At 45.5% G+C, this 18,222-nt stretch overlaps 1 protein-coding gene across 1 annotated transcript in view; it reads right to left on the bottom strand.

The window, feature by feature from the left end:
- The window catches only part of SPEF2 (sperm flagellar 2), a gene marked incomplete at its 5' end in the record, with an annotated part of 550,273 nt that overhangs the window by 85,398 nt on the left and 446,653 nt on the right, over positions 1-18,222 (bottom strand). Inside the window, 2 exons of the mRNA XM_030191922.1 lie at positions 1,133-1,271; positions 17,418-17,549. Coding sequence (XP_030047782.1) covers positions 1,133-1,271; positions 17,418-17,549 — 271 coding nt within the window. The remainder of the gene's footprint in view (positions 1-1,132; positions 1,272-17,417; positions 17,550-18,222) is intronic.

Here is an 18,222-nt window from a genome sequence, read left to right as displayed (position 1 = left end):
GCAATGATAACAGAAGGTCTAGCTAGCCAGGCAGCTTGCTCCATAGCATCAGAGAGAGAAGACAGGTGCACGCATGCTCTGCGTACCCCCTTGCTGGCTGCACCCGGGGCAGACTGACCCCACCACCCCACTCTTGGTAGTACGCCCTTGGTTTTAAAGTCCGAGGGCTGAACTGAGTGTGGATATTCAATACTGGGCCGTCCAGGCTCCAGCACTGAATATCTAGGTACAGCGTAAACTAAATAATATTATCAGAGGGAGAGGTTTGAACAGAATAGAAATTCTTCTGGCCTGTGATCCGGAAGCAGTTATTCGAAATGTCGGCCACCGTTGATCATGGTCGGTTTGAAGAAATCTTGTGAAGCGAAGATAAGAGACCTGGCAGCCAAAGTTAAGTTTGATAAATTGATCTGTGGGCTGTTTTGATACTAAAGGAGGTTTTGCCGATGATGATGAAGTCCCGCTCCTATAAGACTATTGAGTAAGTCTGGGAGCTTCTCAAGGCTTTTCTTCCTGTAACGTCTTACGTGCTTGCTTATGTTGTAAAAGAGAACCCTATATCTAGGTAGAGTGGCCAGTCAGAAGCTAATCATGCATTGGGCCAATATTTAGGCTGGTGTGCGGTTGGCTCGTTGGATAAAGTTAGGACAACCTTTGCTGTCCTAACTTAATCCACTTACTTAACCGGTTAGCATTTGAATATTGCTGCTAACCGGCTACATACTGCCTCTGCCTAACCTCACCCATGGATACCCCTGCACCAAGTAAACAGTGCAGGGGCAGTTAGTGTTGATATTCTGTGGCACTGTCTGATTTATCTAGGCAGGAGGTTCTCCTGCATATTTAAATCACATTGAATATTGACCCCTACATATGATTTGCAATTACATTTTTTCCCTTTAGTATGGGTTGGTAAGGATTTGGTTTGAGATTCTGTGTAAAGATATTTAGACTGAAATAATAAGGTCAACATGCTCAGTAAATCACAGTTTCTGAATACAGTTATCCTGCTAATTTTTAATTCTATATCTCTTTAATAATTTCACTCCTACCCATCAAGTTATTTCTTGTAGGGCACATATACTTCACATATATAAGTACTTATATCTCAGCTTTATGTATATATTATTACCTGGACATTTCTGCTAGATACCTAGCTCCAAGACACTTTTCCATATCTTTATACGTATTTTCAGCTTTTGATGTTAATTCGTGAATAACCGTAAGTGCTCTTGACTTTAGCAGCTCAAGTCGAGATTTTGTAGCTGCATCTGTAGAAAAATTTAGTTGAGAACAGTTACAAATTAGGGAGATAATTTACTATCAACTAGGGGTGTGCAGTCAGAAAATTTTTTATTGTTTCTTGTGTTTACAGGGATTTTCATTTTGATGGTTTTTTGGGTTTTTTTTCCCCCATTATGACAGTAATACGAATAAGTGTGAACACTGTTTTCGTTGTGTGCATACCACTGTTCCCTCTAAGCTGAGTGGCAGTCCTCCAACTGCCCTGTTGCCGGGGGGGGGGGGGGGGGGGGGGGGGGGGGGAGGGGGGAGGGGTGTGCTTCACTGGCTCCCTATCCATTTCCGTATACAATTCAAGCTCCTCTTATTGACCTATAAGTGCATTCACTCTGCTGCCCCTCACTACATCTCCACCCTCATCTCTCCCTACACTCCTTCCCAGGAACTCCGTTCACTAGGCAAATCTCTCCTAATTGTTCCCTTCTCCTCCATCGCTAACTCCAGACTCCATTCCTTTTATCTCGCCAGACCTGTGGAGTGGAGGAGTGACCTAGTGGTTAGGGTGGTGGACTTTGGTCCTGGGGAACTGAGGAACTGATTTTGATTCCCACTTCAGGCACAGGCAGCTCCTTGTGACTCTGGGCAAGTCACTTAACCCTCCATTGCCCCATGTAAGCCGCATTGAGCCTGCCATGAGTGGGAAAGTGTGGGGTACAAATGTAACCTTATGCCTGGAATAAATTTCTTGAGCCATTATGTCAAGCTCCTTCCCTGGCCACCTTCAAATCCGGGCTAAAGGCCTACCTGTTTGATGCTGCTTTCGATTCCTAACTTGTCACCTACTCTTAACCCTTATCTTGTCTTCCTCTCTTCAATAGTTCCCTTTTCCCTATGTGTCCTATCTGTCTGTCCTACACTTTTCCCTTATTTATCCTGTCTGACAGTCCTGTAAGCTCTTTTGAGCAGGGACTGTCTTTTCTTTATGTTCAATTGTAAAGCGCTGCGTACATCTGGTAGCGCTGTAGAAATGATTTGTAGTAGTAGTAGTAATATTAAGGGCCCCTTTTACTAAGCCGTGTAGGCACCTACGTGCGCCAAAATGGACTTACTGCCCGACTACCGCATGGCTTTTGCGGTAATTTCACTTTTGACGCGCGTCCGCTACATGCATCTGAAAAAATATTTTTGGATGCACGTAGCGGACGCACGTAAAGTGGCATCTGACGCACGTAGGTCCTTACAGCCCAAATTCTTTACTGCTAGGTCTATGGCTGGCGGTAAGGTCAGAGACCCAAAATGGACACGCGGCAATTTTGATTTTGCCGCATGTCCATTTTCAGCCAAAAAAAAAAAAAAACAGGACTTTTTTTACAGGCGCACTGAAAAATGATTATGTATGCGCCCAAAACCCGCGCCTATACTACCGCAAGACACTTTTCAATCACTAGGGACAGTCAGGTTCCCAGGAGTCCTGCAGAGCTCGCCTGTCCCAAACTATTGAAAATGTGATAGTGAAACAGCATCACTTACTGGCAGGACTGTACGTGGAGGACTCCCTCTCAGCTTAGAGGGCACACTGGTGCACACTATGTGCAAAGAGTTTGCACTCTTTACAAAAGACTGTCTGCCCGATATTTAGTGCTTTTTAACAAGCCAGGAATGGCTTCTGACCAGTTAAATAGCACTTAACTGGCTATTCATATTCAGTGGCAGACAGCTATCTCCCGCTGAATATTCACAGTAGGAGCATAGTAGCTAACCGGCTATATCGCCAACTACCTGTGAGTATTCAGTGCATTGCTGGCTAAGTTCGGCAGCCTAATTGGGCCACCCAAATAGAAGGCCTATCTTGGTTGCTATAAACTTAACTGGTCAGCACTGAATATTGACTTGGCAGGTTAAGCTTAAACCAGCCAAAATAAACCCGGATATTCAATCCCGGTCACCAGAAACAGCCCAGCATTGAACATCCAGGTTCATCGACAACTGTGGGAGTTAGCTGGGCAACCTCATGAGGTCTGAATATCGGCCCCTGTATCCTCTTTCCAAATATTACACACTCCATAAAAAGAGCACACTCATTCAGAAAAGTGCATACTATTAATGACACCAAATTTTGGATAAAAATAGCATGATATGACATGGGAAATGTCATTTCAAATGAATTCTCATCCCTACTATTGATTTAACAGCCTATTTTTTTTTTAGTTCACATTTCTTTCTTAATATTTTAACTTGATTTTAAAAACATTTTCCCTCTTAAGATACATCACAAACAGGACAACAAAATGTTCAACTATAATAAAAATCAACAAGAAACAGATATACATTCCAGTAATTAAAACATCATGTTACCCAAGAAAACATATACAGGAATTACGGTGCTGCTAACCCTTGTGTTTACAAATAAACCAAACCAAATATTTTCCATTACCATACAACTACAAACAAAACACAAAACATAAGCATCAGAAATATGTATCTATAGAACACAATAATTATCCATTCAATACATAATTATCTAGCTATTCCCAGTAATTTTGACATAACTGAGGGCTCTTCTATTTTTCCATTAAAACTCCTTCATTTCTACAATACAAACAAACAGTATTTCACCAATGTTGTATAGTAACATTTGAGGTTTCCGTACATTGTGTCACTACCAGTTTTACAACAATTACTACAGGCTTCCAAATTATGATTTTATATGCAAGTGGCTCTTGAAGGCCCATTATAGCAGAAATCTGAGACCATATATTATCCCAATATTCAGTCACAAAGCTACATTCACAATACATAGGAGACAGCTATGTGAGTGCCAGTGAGTGCTGAGCACCCCAATATTAAGCAAACTCCTTCAATGTTACAGGGAGGGGTAATTTGTATTGTGTTTGGCACCCCAAATAATTCTGAAATGTTGGCATTTATGTTTAGAACAACTTCTGTAAACATGAGCCCAATTAAGCGGGATATCCACAATGAATATGCATGAACTTGATTTGCATACATTGCCTCCATTATATTCAAACCTCTTTCATGCATATTTATTGTGGGTATCCTGAAAACTTGACTAGCAAGATGCTACTCCAGGACTGGACTTGGGAAACACTGGTCTGGAATAGGGCACAATTCCCCTGTCTTCTTGGGAATCAGGAAATATATGGAATAGGAGAGTCAATTCTTTCGTGAAATAGGACTACCCCAGTGGTATCTGCTTGCAATTCTCAAGGGTATCTACTTGGGCATGGGTCTGAGACAGTGAAGAACAGAGTATGGGTCTTTAAAATGACAGAAATCTGAGATGATCTGACAAAGCTAAGAGTCTAGGAATCAGCTGTGATTTTCTTCCACTTTTGAACAAAAAACTGTATAGAAACTGTGTAGATAAATATTTTATATTTTGTCTAGAAGGTCTCTTATTTTATTATGCATGTAAATTTTATAAACCACCTAGTACTATGTATAGTGCTGTTTAGAAACTGTGTAAATAAAATAAATAAATAAATAACCCCCACCCCCCTTCCCTATCAGGTAGGGCAGGATTCTGGAAAGAAACTGACTGTGACCAGAGAGGAAGGTCAAAAAAGAGAGCAAAGATGACATCCATGCTGGTTTTGTGCTGGATAGATTGGACAGCAATGATCTACACTGGAAGAGAGCTGTCATGAACTGCCCTAGGTGAGTGCTGATGGCAGAGAATTCTGATCAGTGCTATGGTTTGGTCCAGTGGCGTTCCTAGGGGGGCTGGCACCCGGGGCGGATCGCCGATGCGCCCCGCCCCCCCCGGGTGCAGCGCCCCCCCCCCCGATGCAGCGCAGACCCCCCCCCCGCGAAACGACACCCCCGCGAAGGAACCCCCTCCCCCCCACCGGGTGCACGCCGCCGGGGGGGGTGCCGCGCGCACCTTTCCTCTGTTGTTTGATGCTTCTTCTCTGCCCCAGAACAGGAAGTAACCTGTTCCGGGGCAGAGAAGAAGCACTGAACAACGGAGGGCAGGCGCGCGCGGCACCCCCCCCCCCCCCCCGGTGGCGTGCACCCAGGGCGGACCACACCCACCGCCCCCCCCCTAGGAACGCCACTGGTTTGGTCAAAGTTGTTTACATAGTGCAAATTGTGCAGGAGATGCCTGTGGTGATTTGCCCATAAAGAAATATAACCCCCGATATTCAAAAACATTTAACCGGCCAGGATCAGCACCTGGCCGGTTAAATGCCCCGTAACTGGCTATCCGGCGATATTCAGCGAGGGATAGCCAGCTATCTCTCACTGAATATTACCGGTTAGTAGCTAGCAGCTAGACGGTTATATCAGCCAACATAACCGACTATCTGCCAATTTTCAGCCCTCCTTTAGTGGCAATATTTGGCCGCGTGAATATATGGAATACCTTTGGCTGGTTAGAAGATAGCCAGCTGAATATCGACACAGCTGGTTATCTTCTAACTGCCTAAAAATAAACCAGATATTCAATGCCGGTCACTGGAAACGGCCCGGCACTGAATATCCAGGTTTAGTGGTGACTGCGGGAGTTAGCCGGGCTAACTCCCGTGGTCTGAATATCAGCTCTATAGAAAAATACCCTCTCCCACCCCGATATTCAGCGAGCATCGGGATGCACGGTGACTGCCCGACACTGGAGGTGAGGCTGGATATTCAATCTCATGCTGTATCCAGTGACCGGCATTGAATATCCGGTTTCATTTTTTACTGCAGTGACTTAACCAGTTAAGCTGATACTCAGTGCTAACTGGTTAAGTGCTTAGCAGTTAAAGATAGGCCTGCTACTTATGCAGCCTATTTTAACTGCTAAAAATAGGTGGCTTGATGCTGAATATCCATGCCTAACTGGCTATGTTGCGTGATATAGCCGGTTAGCAGCTAACCGCTAACTGCACATATTCAGCATGGCAGGTTAAATACTTTTGAATATTGGTTAGATAGAACATTATGGCAGATAAAGGCCATATGGCCTATTCAGTCTGCCATTCATATCATCCGCTATCTCTTCCTCCCCTTAAGAAATCCCAAATGCCTGCCCCATGCTTTCTTGAATTCAGATACAGTCCTTGTCTCCACCACGCCACCGGGAGGTTGTTCCACACATCTACTTTCCATAAAGAAGCAATTCCTTAAATTACTTTTGAGTCTATCCCCCTTCAACTTCATCTTATGCCCTCTCATTCCAAAGCTTCCTATCAGTTGAAAAAGACTTGCCCCCTGTGCATTTAAGCTATGTAGTTATTTAAATGTCTCAATTATATCTCTTCTCTCTCATCTTTCTTTCAAAGTATACATATTGAGGTCTATGAATCTGTCTCTATAGTCTTTATGATGAAGACTACTGATCATTTTAGAGGTCACCCTCTGGACCGACACAATCCTGGTTAAAACTTTTTGCAGGTGCGGTCTCCAGAACTGCACACAGCATGATTTATTTATTAGGATTTATTTACCGCCTTTTTAAAGGAATTCACTCAAGGTGGTGTACAGTAAGAATAAATCAAACATCAGCAACAGGCAATTACAGCAGTAAAATTATTCAAATAACAATACAAAGTATGGCATGGTATACTACTTACAATGTCAACACAATATGTAATAGAACATTTTGATTGACAGTAAAGGGTATAAGCAAAGATGTAACATGTGGAGGGGCATAATCGAACATCGCCGGCGATCTATTTTGCCGGCGGCGCAACAGCTGGCCGGAACCGTATTTTAGAAAAAGATGGCCGGCCATCTTTTTTTTCAATAATACGGTTTAGCCCGGCCAAATGCCAGAGTTCGTCGGGTTTCAGACCACCGGTTTTGTTTTCAGCGATAATGGAAAAAAATGCCAGCCATCTCAAACCCGGCGAAATCCAAGGCATTTGGTCATGGGAGGAGCCAGCATTTGTAGTGCACTGGTCCCCCTGACATGCCAGGACACCAACCGGACACCCTAAAAATGTTTTAAAAATACACAAATAGCTCCCAGGTGCATAGCTTCCTTCCCTTGGGTGCTGAGCCCCACAAAATTCCCCCCAAACCCACTCCCCACAACTCTACACCATTACCATAGCCCTTATGGGTGAAGGGGGGCACCTACATGTGGGTACAGTGGGTTTTGGGGGGGTTGGAGGGCTCAACACTTAGCACCAGAAGTGTAACAGGTAGGGGGGGATGGACCTGGGTCTGCCTGCCTGAAGTGCACTGCACCCATTAAAAACTGCTCCAGGGACTTGCATACTGTTGTCAGGGAGCTGGGTATGACATTTGAGGCTGGCATACAGGCTGGTAAAAAATGTTTTTATTTTTATTTTTTTAGTGTGGGAGGGGGTTGGTGACCACTGGGGGACTATGGGGAGGTCATCCCCCATTCGCTCCGGTGGTCATCTGGTCAGTTGGGGCACCTTTTTGAGGCTTGGTCGTGAAAATAAAAGGACCAAGTAAACCCGGCGAAATACTGCTTAACGCCGCTTTTTTTTCCATTATCCGTGAAAACTGGCCATCTGGTAGCCACGCCCATGCCTGCCCATGTCCCGCCTTCACTACGCCACCGACACACCCCCTTGAACTTTTGCCGGCGCGGCGACGGGGAAAGCGGCGATGGTGTCAAAAAAGCTGCTTTGATTATACCGATTTCGCCACTTTTGAGAGATCTCTGGCCATCTCCCGATTTATGTCGGAAGATCGCCGGCGATCACTTTCAAAAATAAGCCTGATAGATAGGCGAGAGTGTAAGAAGAGTTAGAGAGTAAGGTGATTAATTTAAATAAAGTTGCACATGAGGTCAGAGAGATGGTTAACATATAGATAGGTAAGAGAGTAAGAGGAGTTAGAAAATAAGGTGACTAATTTAAAGAAAGGTGCACATAGGTCAGAGAGATGGTTATCTCAGCTAGGGTAGGAGTGGATAAACATGTCCTGTTGCAGTATGTGCAGCCCGTGTTACTCCTTGTGTGTGTGTGAATGAAACTAACAAGTTAGTTACTTCTTCCATTAAAGGCCTGGTTGAAGAGCCAAGCTTTAATCTGCTTCCTGAAGTAAAGATAGTCTTGTATTAAGCAGAGCCTTACTAATTAGTTAGTATATTTATCCTGGTCATTATATGATTTTAAAAACTGTGGGGCCCTTTTACAGAGCGACGGTAAGAACAACGCAGGCTTACAGCTTGCTCTTTCGGGAGTACTGCTGGCCCAATGCGGCTGCCAGTGGTAGTCCCGCCCTGAGCACGCGCCATTTCTGAGGGAAAAAGCCCAGGAAATGGCTTGTGGGGTGATAACCCAGTGGTAACAGGGCATTGCCACACGTTGCCTGGTTACCACCAGCTAGCGCGGGAGCGCCCATCGCCACCTCAATGGGTGGCAACAAGGGCTCCCTGTTGCATGGCCATGTGTAAGAGTTCTCTCACCACATAGCCATGTGTGCCTGGGGCCTTTTCACCCATTGCGATAAAAAGGGCCCTGTGCACAGGAAAAATGGCCCCCGCCACCAGCACAGGGCCCTTTTTCCCGCAGCTTGGTAAAAGGGCCCCTTGTTTTTGTTTGTATGCTGTTGTATGTGGTAGTTGTGTTTACTATTATGTATGTCTTTCGTAACCTGCCCAGAACTTTAGATGTAGCAGGATGTAAATTTGTTAATGGACAGTGAACAAGATGGTTCACAGCCAGTATTCCTAAAATCCTCTCAAAATAGGTAAATGCAATTTTTGAAAAACAGAACTGGAAATGGTTAAACATCTGGTTGTTGTTGGCTGTGACATAGTAATGCTACAAGGTCTGCAAGATGAAAAACATCTACTATAATAAAACTCACCCTCAACGTTCTGAAGACACTGACGTCACTGCAGCCACTCAGACACCGGTTCGTAAGTTCATGGTGGTGAAGCCACAACACTCACCATGTCTCCATGCCCCGCCCTCACGTCAGACGTGATGACGTTGAGGGCGGAACAATTACAAAACAACGAAAATGAACAAACGGGAAGGAGTAGGGAAACTTCTCTTCCCCTTCCAACGAATTGCTGCAGACTGCCTAACAAACAAAAGTGGCCGAGGACGTGCCCATCCAAAGCCATCTCTCTCTGCCCATGTCTCCTAGCCCTGCCCTCACGTCAAACGTTATGACGTCGAGGGCGGAGACATGGCCAGAGATGGCTTCAACCGATGAACCCCACAGTGACCACCGACTAAAAACGTGCCAGCTACCCTCCAACCACCCCTCCACAAATGGCCCCGCCACAATCGCGGTCGTCGTTCGACAAAGTGGTGAGTTACAGGGGAGTGGGAGAGGAGAGGGAGGACTGCCTCGAACTCGGAGGGGACGAAAGGAGGGCGTGGGACTCGGAGGACAGAGAGGGAGACAGCAACGGAGGGAGGGGGGAACCCTTGCTAGCGCCCGTTTCATTTCAGGCAGAAACGGGCCTTTTTTACTAGTTATAATATAATTGAGTTCTGAAAGGGAGACTGACTCTTCAAATACATTGGTGAAGATTTTTGTTTTTTGGGGGGGAGGGGGAGACACCCTAGAGGGAATGAGGGAACAGGAGGGAAATGGTGATCACTTGGGGTATGCTGGAGAAATGTGATTCGGGATAATTGATTTCTGCTTTGGAGATAATGATTAAAAAAAGAGAAAAGGGCTTCAGGGAGAGAAAGGCAGAGAAGCAGACATTAGACACAAACAGTGAGTAGGAATTTTGACACCCACCATTAGCTGGGGTCCTCATGAATCTTTTTAATCTTGTTCTAGTTAGCATAAGTTTACATGCATCAGAATTTGTAAACATAGGATTAATGTTAGTATAGGCTGCTGGGGTAGAATTTGCATGAACTTAAAATGACTAACTTCTGATCAAACTGAAAGCTTGTACAGTTTGGGTAACAGAATTCAGTGAAGCTGACAACTTCAGGAAGAGTGAATAGAAAGGGCTCCATAAATATCTTAATACTTACATGTGACTAATCAGTACAAGGAAACATCTGGTAGATACTTCAAGAAAAAAGAGAAAGATCCTGATAAGGGTTTCATGATTGATTGACCTTGTGGTCAATTGCTCTTGTCCAGCAAGAAATCAATCTCACAGCTGTATACACAACTTAATTGTATAAATGCTTTCAAAGTACTAATTGTCTGTGAGAGAGACATCTATGAAAATATACTGTTTCTGATTCTGTTTTCTCTCCTTGCAGTCCCCAGCAGTCAAGTTGATTGTCCTATTCTTGCCACTATTTTTATTCAACTGCTGCCTGAAGTTCCTTTAAGAGGCTGCAACATCACTGCACCTCTGGTATGTTCCTGGGAAAATTGCCCATCTACTACTACTACTATTTAACATTTCTAGAGCGCTACTAGGGTTACGCAGCGCTGTACAATTTAACATAGAAGGACAGTCCCTGCTCAAAGAGCTTACCATCTAGCATGAGTCCATTGATATTATCAACTATGGTCAATGCATCTGGTTAATGCAGACTAGCAATGGTGTGCTGGCACCAGAGAAAAACCAAAGGGTGCAATCAGACAAGTATGCCCCTTTGGGAGCCCCTTCAGCACCAATAAGGGAGCAATGTAGGAACCAGAGAGAGAGAGATGTGCAAATAGTTTTAAAGTTATTGTGACTTTGAAAATGGCTAGTTGTAAAGGAAAAATATTGAAGGTTATCATGAAGTCAATCTTCAGCCAGTTCATGATCCCACTGAATGATTTCATTACTCTGAGGGTAACAGATTTTCTCCACAGACAGCTGGATACAACTTCTCACAGAACAGGTGATATCAGCGATGAAGCCCACACAAGAAAGCTTCTCCAGCTTACTAAATACTAGAAGCTTTTGATTTTCTTCATCATGCATGTGCACCATTTCCCACCTGCCACTGTCATGGAGGACCACCTCAGCCTAGTTATAGAGCTTATGTAAAATACAACTCCTTGAGGAGATGGATGGGTGAGGACTTGTACTTTGCTGTCCACAGATAACACCTGCTACAAGTAAGCAACGTAGGAGTATATTCAGCATGGTTTAAGTGGTAGGAGGAGCTCCTGACCACTTAATCCACACTGAGCGGGCTGTCTACTGATATTCAGCAGCACTTAATGGGGAGTGAGGCTTAATATCAGCTCTAAACAAAACCAGGCAATGCAGGGACGGTCCAGGGGCAGAGTTGGGGAGGAGCTGGCACGCATGTAGGCATGGGCCATATTCAGTGCAGGTGTCCAGATAGATAACCATCTAGAAAGGACCACATAAAAGGCTGTCCTATCTTTGGCTATTTAGCTATGTGGGTGCCAGCACTAAATATCATCTGGCACTTGCATAACTTCTGGGTTGCGGCCACTGGGTTGCTGATCTGATCCTCCCCCTTCCCCAGACCCCTAGTCACCCCTAGGACTTACTTAGAGGTAATCCTTGGTGGTCTAATGGGACATGGCAGGAGAAGTCTTCTTCTGCTCCTGCTCCATCTAACTATGGATTTAAAATAGCAGTGATGACCCTTCTGTCCCATCCCACTAAACTACTAGGGATCACCTCCAGGTAAGTCCCTGGGATAATGAGGGGTCTGGTGGGGAGGGGGGGGGGGTCATGAGAGATGGGAGGATCAGGAGGGATCAGAAAAGGAGGGAGATCAGAAACAAGGGTGGGGGTGGGGGGGGGGGCTGGGGGCCTAACAGATCCTCTTATGAGGGTCCCAACTGATATTCAGCCGGGGCCCACATAAGTATCTTATTTGGGTCCCTGCTGAATATTGTCTGGGACCCACATAAGTGCTGGCAGCCAGCATATGCCTGGTCATACTGGAATATTCAATACCAATGCCTGGACATGTCCCCCAGCATTAAATATCCATGTCTAAATTAGCTGGCAGAAGACTCATTTTTTTTATTTATTATTTTTTGTATGTGTAGAATTTTCTCATAAAGGCCTGATCATCCCTGCCTCAGTTCTAACACCACCCAATTTTCTTCCTGCTCAGGCTAGAGCCCTCCATCCTAATAATTTCATTTCCCAGTTTAGCTAGAAATCCATCATAGGCTTGATCCCCGTGAAGGTTCAACCCACAGTTTCTCTGTCCTCTCTTGAGAGTGAAAATCCCCAAGCTTTTTTTCTCTCTCTCCCTATTCCACAGCAATACCCCCCCCCCCCCCCACACACACACAACTCTCTCTCTCCATCCTCTCTTTCTCACACCTCCCTCAGCACGCGCAGCCCCAAAGCTCTCTCTGTCTCGCTTCATACACTCAGCCATAGCTCTTTCTCACACCCTTCCAGCACAGATCCCCATAGCTCTGAAAACTTCCTCTTCCTCCAGCCTTGAGTACACCCCCTCCCCATAGTTCTCTCTCAATTTCTCCTCTCTCTGCACACATACATCCATAGCACTCTCTCAAATCCTGTCTGGAACATACATAACCACAGCTTTCACAACTCCAAATGCACTCATTCCACCATAGCTCTCTCTCAAACCCACCTCCCATAGCTTGTGCTCTTGAATCCCGAGCAGAAGAAAAAATGGCTAAAGATTTAAAGAGAGGTGACAAGACCTTTTTCAGATATATTGGAGAAAGAAGAAGAGATAGGAATGGAATAGCGAGACTGAAAGGTAATGAGAGTGGCTATGTGGAGGGTGATAAAGATAAAGCGAACGTGCTAAACAATTTTCTCTCTTCGGTATTCGTGGAGGAAAATCCTGGAGAAGGATCGCGGTCGGCTGCCAAGGAAACATCTGGGAATGAAGTGGATAGTGCGCCATTTATGGAAGAAAGAGTTTATAAACAGCTTTCACATGGAGGTGAGAGGCGCTCTCATGTCAGTGAAGGGGGCCCGGCACAGAAGGGGGAGGGAGTGGCGGCGAGGAGGGTAGCTGGACATGGGGGGAGGGCAGGGGGAGAGAGGAGGGTTGCTGGACATGGGGAGAGAGCAGGGCAGAGAGGAGGGTTGCTGGATATGGGGGGAGGGCAGGGGAGAGAGCAGGTTGGGGAGGAGGCCAAGGGAAAGAGGAAGGTTGCTGGATATGGGGGAAGGGCAAGGGAGAGAGGAGGGTTGGTGGACGGGGTGAGGCCAGGGGAGACAGGAGGGCTGCTGGACATGGGGGGGGGGAGAGCAGGGGAGAGAGCAGGGTTGCTGGACATGGATCGGGGGAGGGCAGAGGAGAGAGGAGGGTTGCTGGACATGGGGGGAGGGCATGGGAGAGAACAGGGTTGGTGGACGGGGGGAGGCCAAGGGAAAGAGGAGGGTTGCTGGATATGGGGGAAAGGCAGGGGAGAGAGGATGGTTGGTGGACGGGGGGAGGCCAGGGGATACAGGAGGGCTGCTGGACATGGAGGGGAGGGCAGTGGAGAGAGAAGGGTTGCAGGACATGGATCGGGGGAGGGGAGGGCAGGGGAGAGAGGAGGTTTGCTGGACATGGATGGATGGAGGTGAGAATTATTACATTTTGCAAAACACAAATCTCGCCCATTTTAACGGGCTTAACGGCTAGTTATATATAAACAATAAACAAAAATAGTGAGGATTCTGGAATCCAATGGATTGCAGGACCTAATGTAGCATGGCTTTATTAGAGATAGGTTTTGTCAGACAAATCTGATTAATTTCTTTGACTGGGTGACAAGATAGTTGTATTGAGGGAGAGTGCTAGATGCGGTGTATTTAGATTTTAGCAAAGCCTTTGAAACAGTTCTGTATAGGCAACTTATAAAGAAACTGAGTGTCCTCGATATTGTGATAAACACAGTGTCTGCCCTTACATGAGGAGGCCGCCAGAGGGCGCTCTCCTAGGAAAACCGGGAAAATGCCCATTCTGGCCAGTAGAGGGAGCTCCAGAGAGATAGCTGGGGGAGTGATAAGAGTCTTCTAGGCCAAATCTTTCTGGAACCAGAGGGGTGAGGTTTCAAGAGGTGGGGAGGTATAGTGAACACCTCATAAATAGCTTCCTCTCAGTAGAGGAAGGAGTTTTGCCCGAGGGAGAGAAGATGGGAGCCTGGAGGCCGGAACTGTGTGTCCCGGGGTTGAGGAGGAAGGACTGTGTGTCCGAGGAGGTAAAGCAGGCTGCAAAGCCTGGGGTTGGAAGTCCCCAAAATATTGTGGTTGGAACTGTGAAGTGGTTAAAGTGAACAAACAGCCGTGGGGTGGAGGATAGGACCGTAAGGTTAAGGTGAATAAAGTGTGTCCTATCCAGGGGAGGTGGCTGTTATACCCTGAGACCCAGATGTCCCCCAGTAAATGGTCTCAGGGGGGTGAATCGCAGTCAAAGAAGAGTTGGAAAGCCAGGTTCCCAAAAGACTGTAACCTAGCTCTAATAACTGAATTTACATGCAACCAGCTAATTTGCATATTTTTGCAAGCAGAGGAAGCTGTGCTATCTTCCAGAGAAGGGTGACCAGGGGGCCCCACCAGAAGAACTGGTAAGGTAGGTCGGTTACCAGGAGATACAGCGGGGAGGCCGGGCCAGGACTGAAGGTTAATGCAGAGGTCACCCTGAGGGAAAGGGGAGGCCCAAGTCAACGCAGTCACAGAGAAGTCTGGTTTCAAGGTGGTTCCCTGAGGCAAAGGGCTGGTGAGGCCGGGCAGGAGCCACTAGAGGGCCACTGCACACCGGAGAGCACCCCTGTGGGCTTACAATATGAGCCCTGAAGTGACAGACTAGGTTAGAAATTGGTTGAGAAAGGACACTGGTAAATGAAGTTCACTCTGATGAAAGGAACATTACCAGTGGTGTGCCACAAGTATAGGTTCCTGGACCAGTTCTTTTTAACAGTTTTCTTCTAAGTGTAAATGCAGAACTGTCTGGTAAGGTTTGACTGTTTGTGGATGATACCAAAACAGGCAATATGGTAGATACCACTAATGGTGTGGATAATAAGAGAAGGGATCTAGCAAAGCTTGAAGAATGATCTAGAATTTGCCTGGTAAGATTTAACATTAAAAAATGCAAGGTCATGCATTTGGACTGCAAAACAGGTGGGAGCAGTACGGTATGAGGGTAAAGTACTTCTGTATCTGAAAGCAGAGCAGGACTTGGGGGGTATTGCATCTGATGACCTTCAGGTGACCAAACAGGTAGAAAAAGCAACAGCAAAAGCCAGTAGGGTGCTTGGGTGCGTAAGAATAGGAATGGCTAGCAGGAAAATGGAGGTGATAGTGCTTCTAAGTCTCTGGTGAGACCCCATTTAGAGTACTGTGCACAATTCTGGAGAACACACCTCATTCTTCTTGACCCTCATTTTGTGGCTTTCTTCTAATGTCTATCCCTCTTTGATTTTCCCTTACCACTCTGACCTTTCTTCTCACACCACTCATCTACTTCTCCTGTGCACCATTCTTATTCTTTCCTCTCATATTTCCCTCAGATATCAGTTACTCTTTCCTTCTACCAGCCCTCTCTACTTAGCACTTCTCTCACTCTGCCAGAGATTTTCTTTTCATTCTTCACATATTCCTGTACCCATGGCTCTTCTGATCCAAAATATAGTGGTTCTGAGTTCTGTACTATGAATTCAGATTTTCTTTTTCGTTCATGTTTGCCGAACTGAATACTAGACTGTATTTTGATTATCAGTCCAATATTCAGTGGCACTTATCCAATTAGCAGTACTTGCAAACCAGATAAATACTTCTAAATAGGATATTGAGAGGGGCATAATCTCCACATTTAGGTCGACCTTAGGTCATTTTTGGGATGGTCGTCCCCAGTTTCTGGCGATAATGGAAACTGAGGATGACCATCTCAAAAACGACCAAATCCAAGCTATTTGATTGTGGGAGGAGCCAGCATTCATAGTGCACTGGTCCTCCTCACATGCCAGGACACCAACCGGGCACCCTAGGGGGCACTGCAGTGGACTTCACTCCCAGGTGCATAGCTCCCTTACCTTCAGTGCTGAGCCCCCCTAAAACCTACTCCCCACAACTGTACAACACTACCACAGCCCTAAGGGGTGAAGGAGGCACCTTTATGTGGGTACAGTGGGGTTTTTTTTGGGGGGGGGGAGGGTTTGGAGGGCTCAACATTTACCACCACAAGTGTAACAGGTAGGGGGGTGGGGGTGGGCCTGGGTTCGCCTGCCTGAAGTGTACTGCACTCACTAAAAACTGCTCCTGGGACCTGCATACTGCTGTGATGGAGCTGGGTATGACATTTGAGGCTGGCATAGAAGCTGGCAAAAAATGTTTTTACATGGGAGGGGGTTGGGGGAGTGAGGGGAGGTCATCCCCGATTCCCTCCGTTGGTCATCTGGTCAGTTCAGGCACCTTTTTGAGGCTTGGTCGTGAAAAAAAATGGACCAAGTAAAGTCGTCTAAATGCTCGTCAGGGACGCCCTTCTTTTTTCCACTATTGGCCGAGGATGCCCTTCTCTAAATCATGCCCCAGTCCCGCCTTCGGTACAGTGCCGACAACCCCCCCCCCCCCCCCCCCCCCCGTGAATTTTGGTCATCCCCGCGATGGAAAGCAGTTGAGGACACCCAAAATTGGCTTTCCATTATGCTGATTTGTGCGACCCTGAGAGAAGGACGCCCATCTCCCGATTTGTGTCGGAAGATGGGTGTCCTTCTCTTTCGAAAATGAACCTGTTAGTGGCACTATAAGGATAGTGCTACTGAAAATCCTTAGATTGCTGCAGCATTATCTGGATGGTGCTGGTGCTGTCCATGGGGAAGTGAGAGTGGTCTACTGAATTACGTGGATATTGGCTATATTCAGTCTGCTAATCATAAAACTATCCAAATAAAGTTAAGACAGCAAAAAAGCTGCCCTAACTCTATCTGATTAGCTATCCAGATAGCAAGCTCAATATTACCACTATCTGGATAGCTCTGATCACCCTATGTGGATTTTCACATTGGCTAGTATTCAGATACAATGTTGAATATCTGTTTTCTGTTTGGTTGTTTTTTTTTAGCTGCAATGGCTGACATTTAAAAAACAAACAAACTGATTGCCACAATTCATTATTGACCAATATATTTTTTACTTTAATTTGCATTACTGTAGGACTAACTTACATATTTCTGCCTATTTTGTTTCCCTGAGCATTGTAATTAGGTGCTATATCCTTATTAGGATATGGTGATCACATAATATGTAACAAGTTACAAAGTTTGTGATCCACAAATCTATTTTTTCTATAAACCAAATCAATAATTTAGCAGTTGCAAAATGTAGTACCCCACTGTTCATTATGTTTGATAACACAAACCTTCAAACTGAAGAGCAAAAAACAATTCCTCCTGCATTCTCTTTTTCAATGCTTTTCTCTTTAGAACTTCAGCACTTTCCTCTACTACGGGTGAAGAAGGTTGCTGAGTAGCAGGCTCAGGTGATGGACTTCCTAAAAAAAGCAAGTAAAATGATCATTGATCTCATCTCCAGCAGGATCCTACAGGCATAGATTATACAGAATGTTTCGTGTTTAGTGTCCATCCTTCCGCAACATTTATTAAACTTTCTCGTGTTCAGCCTTTCTGCTATCTCAACTTCAGCAAACACATTTATTTTGACTCCCACAGGATGACTTCCTCCATTCTCCTAGGTCCCTAGAAGGGTACACATAGGAGCAACTGATCCAACAAGGAACTTACCACAGAAATGAGTACTCATTGTACAGAATCATTTTTCCCTTGCTATTTGTTACCCATGATACGGCTGAGCATCTTTATTAGAGAAAGCGAAGTTGCTTACCTGTAAAAGGGGTTCTTTGTAGATAGCAGGATAAATCAGACACACAAGTGGGTAACATTATCTGACAGTGCTGAGACAGAGTAGCTCTCTAAACTATCTTTAAAATTTTCTGAGCACGTGTGGCTGTACCAGGGTATTGTTACCCCTGTGCTAGTACCTCAGTTTGTATACAGCATAGAATTAACTCAAGTAAATGGGCAAGACTAAATGTATCTGATTTATCCTGCCTTTTATAGTAAACCCACGTTATAGGTAAGCAACTTTGCTTTCTCCATCAACAAGCAGGGCAAATCAGCTACACAAGCGGGGATTCCCCTGCAGAG

This window comes from Microcaecilia unicolor, chromosome 2 (assembly GCF_901765095.1).
Source record: "Microcaecilia unicolor chromosome 2, aMicUni1.1, whole genome shotgun sequence".
NCBI lineage: Eukaryota > Metazoa > Chordata > Amphibia > Gymnophiona > Siphonopidae > Microcaecilia > Microcaecilia unicolor.
The sequence above is the reverse complement of the archived record's forward strand: the minus strand, read 5'-3'. Positions and strand labels throughout refer to the sequence as shown.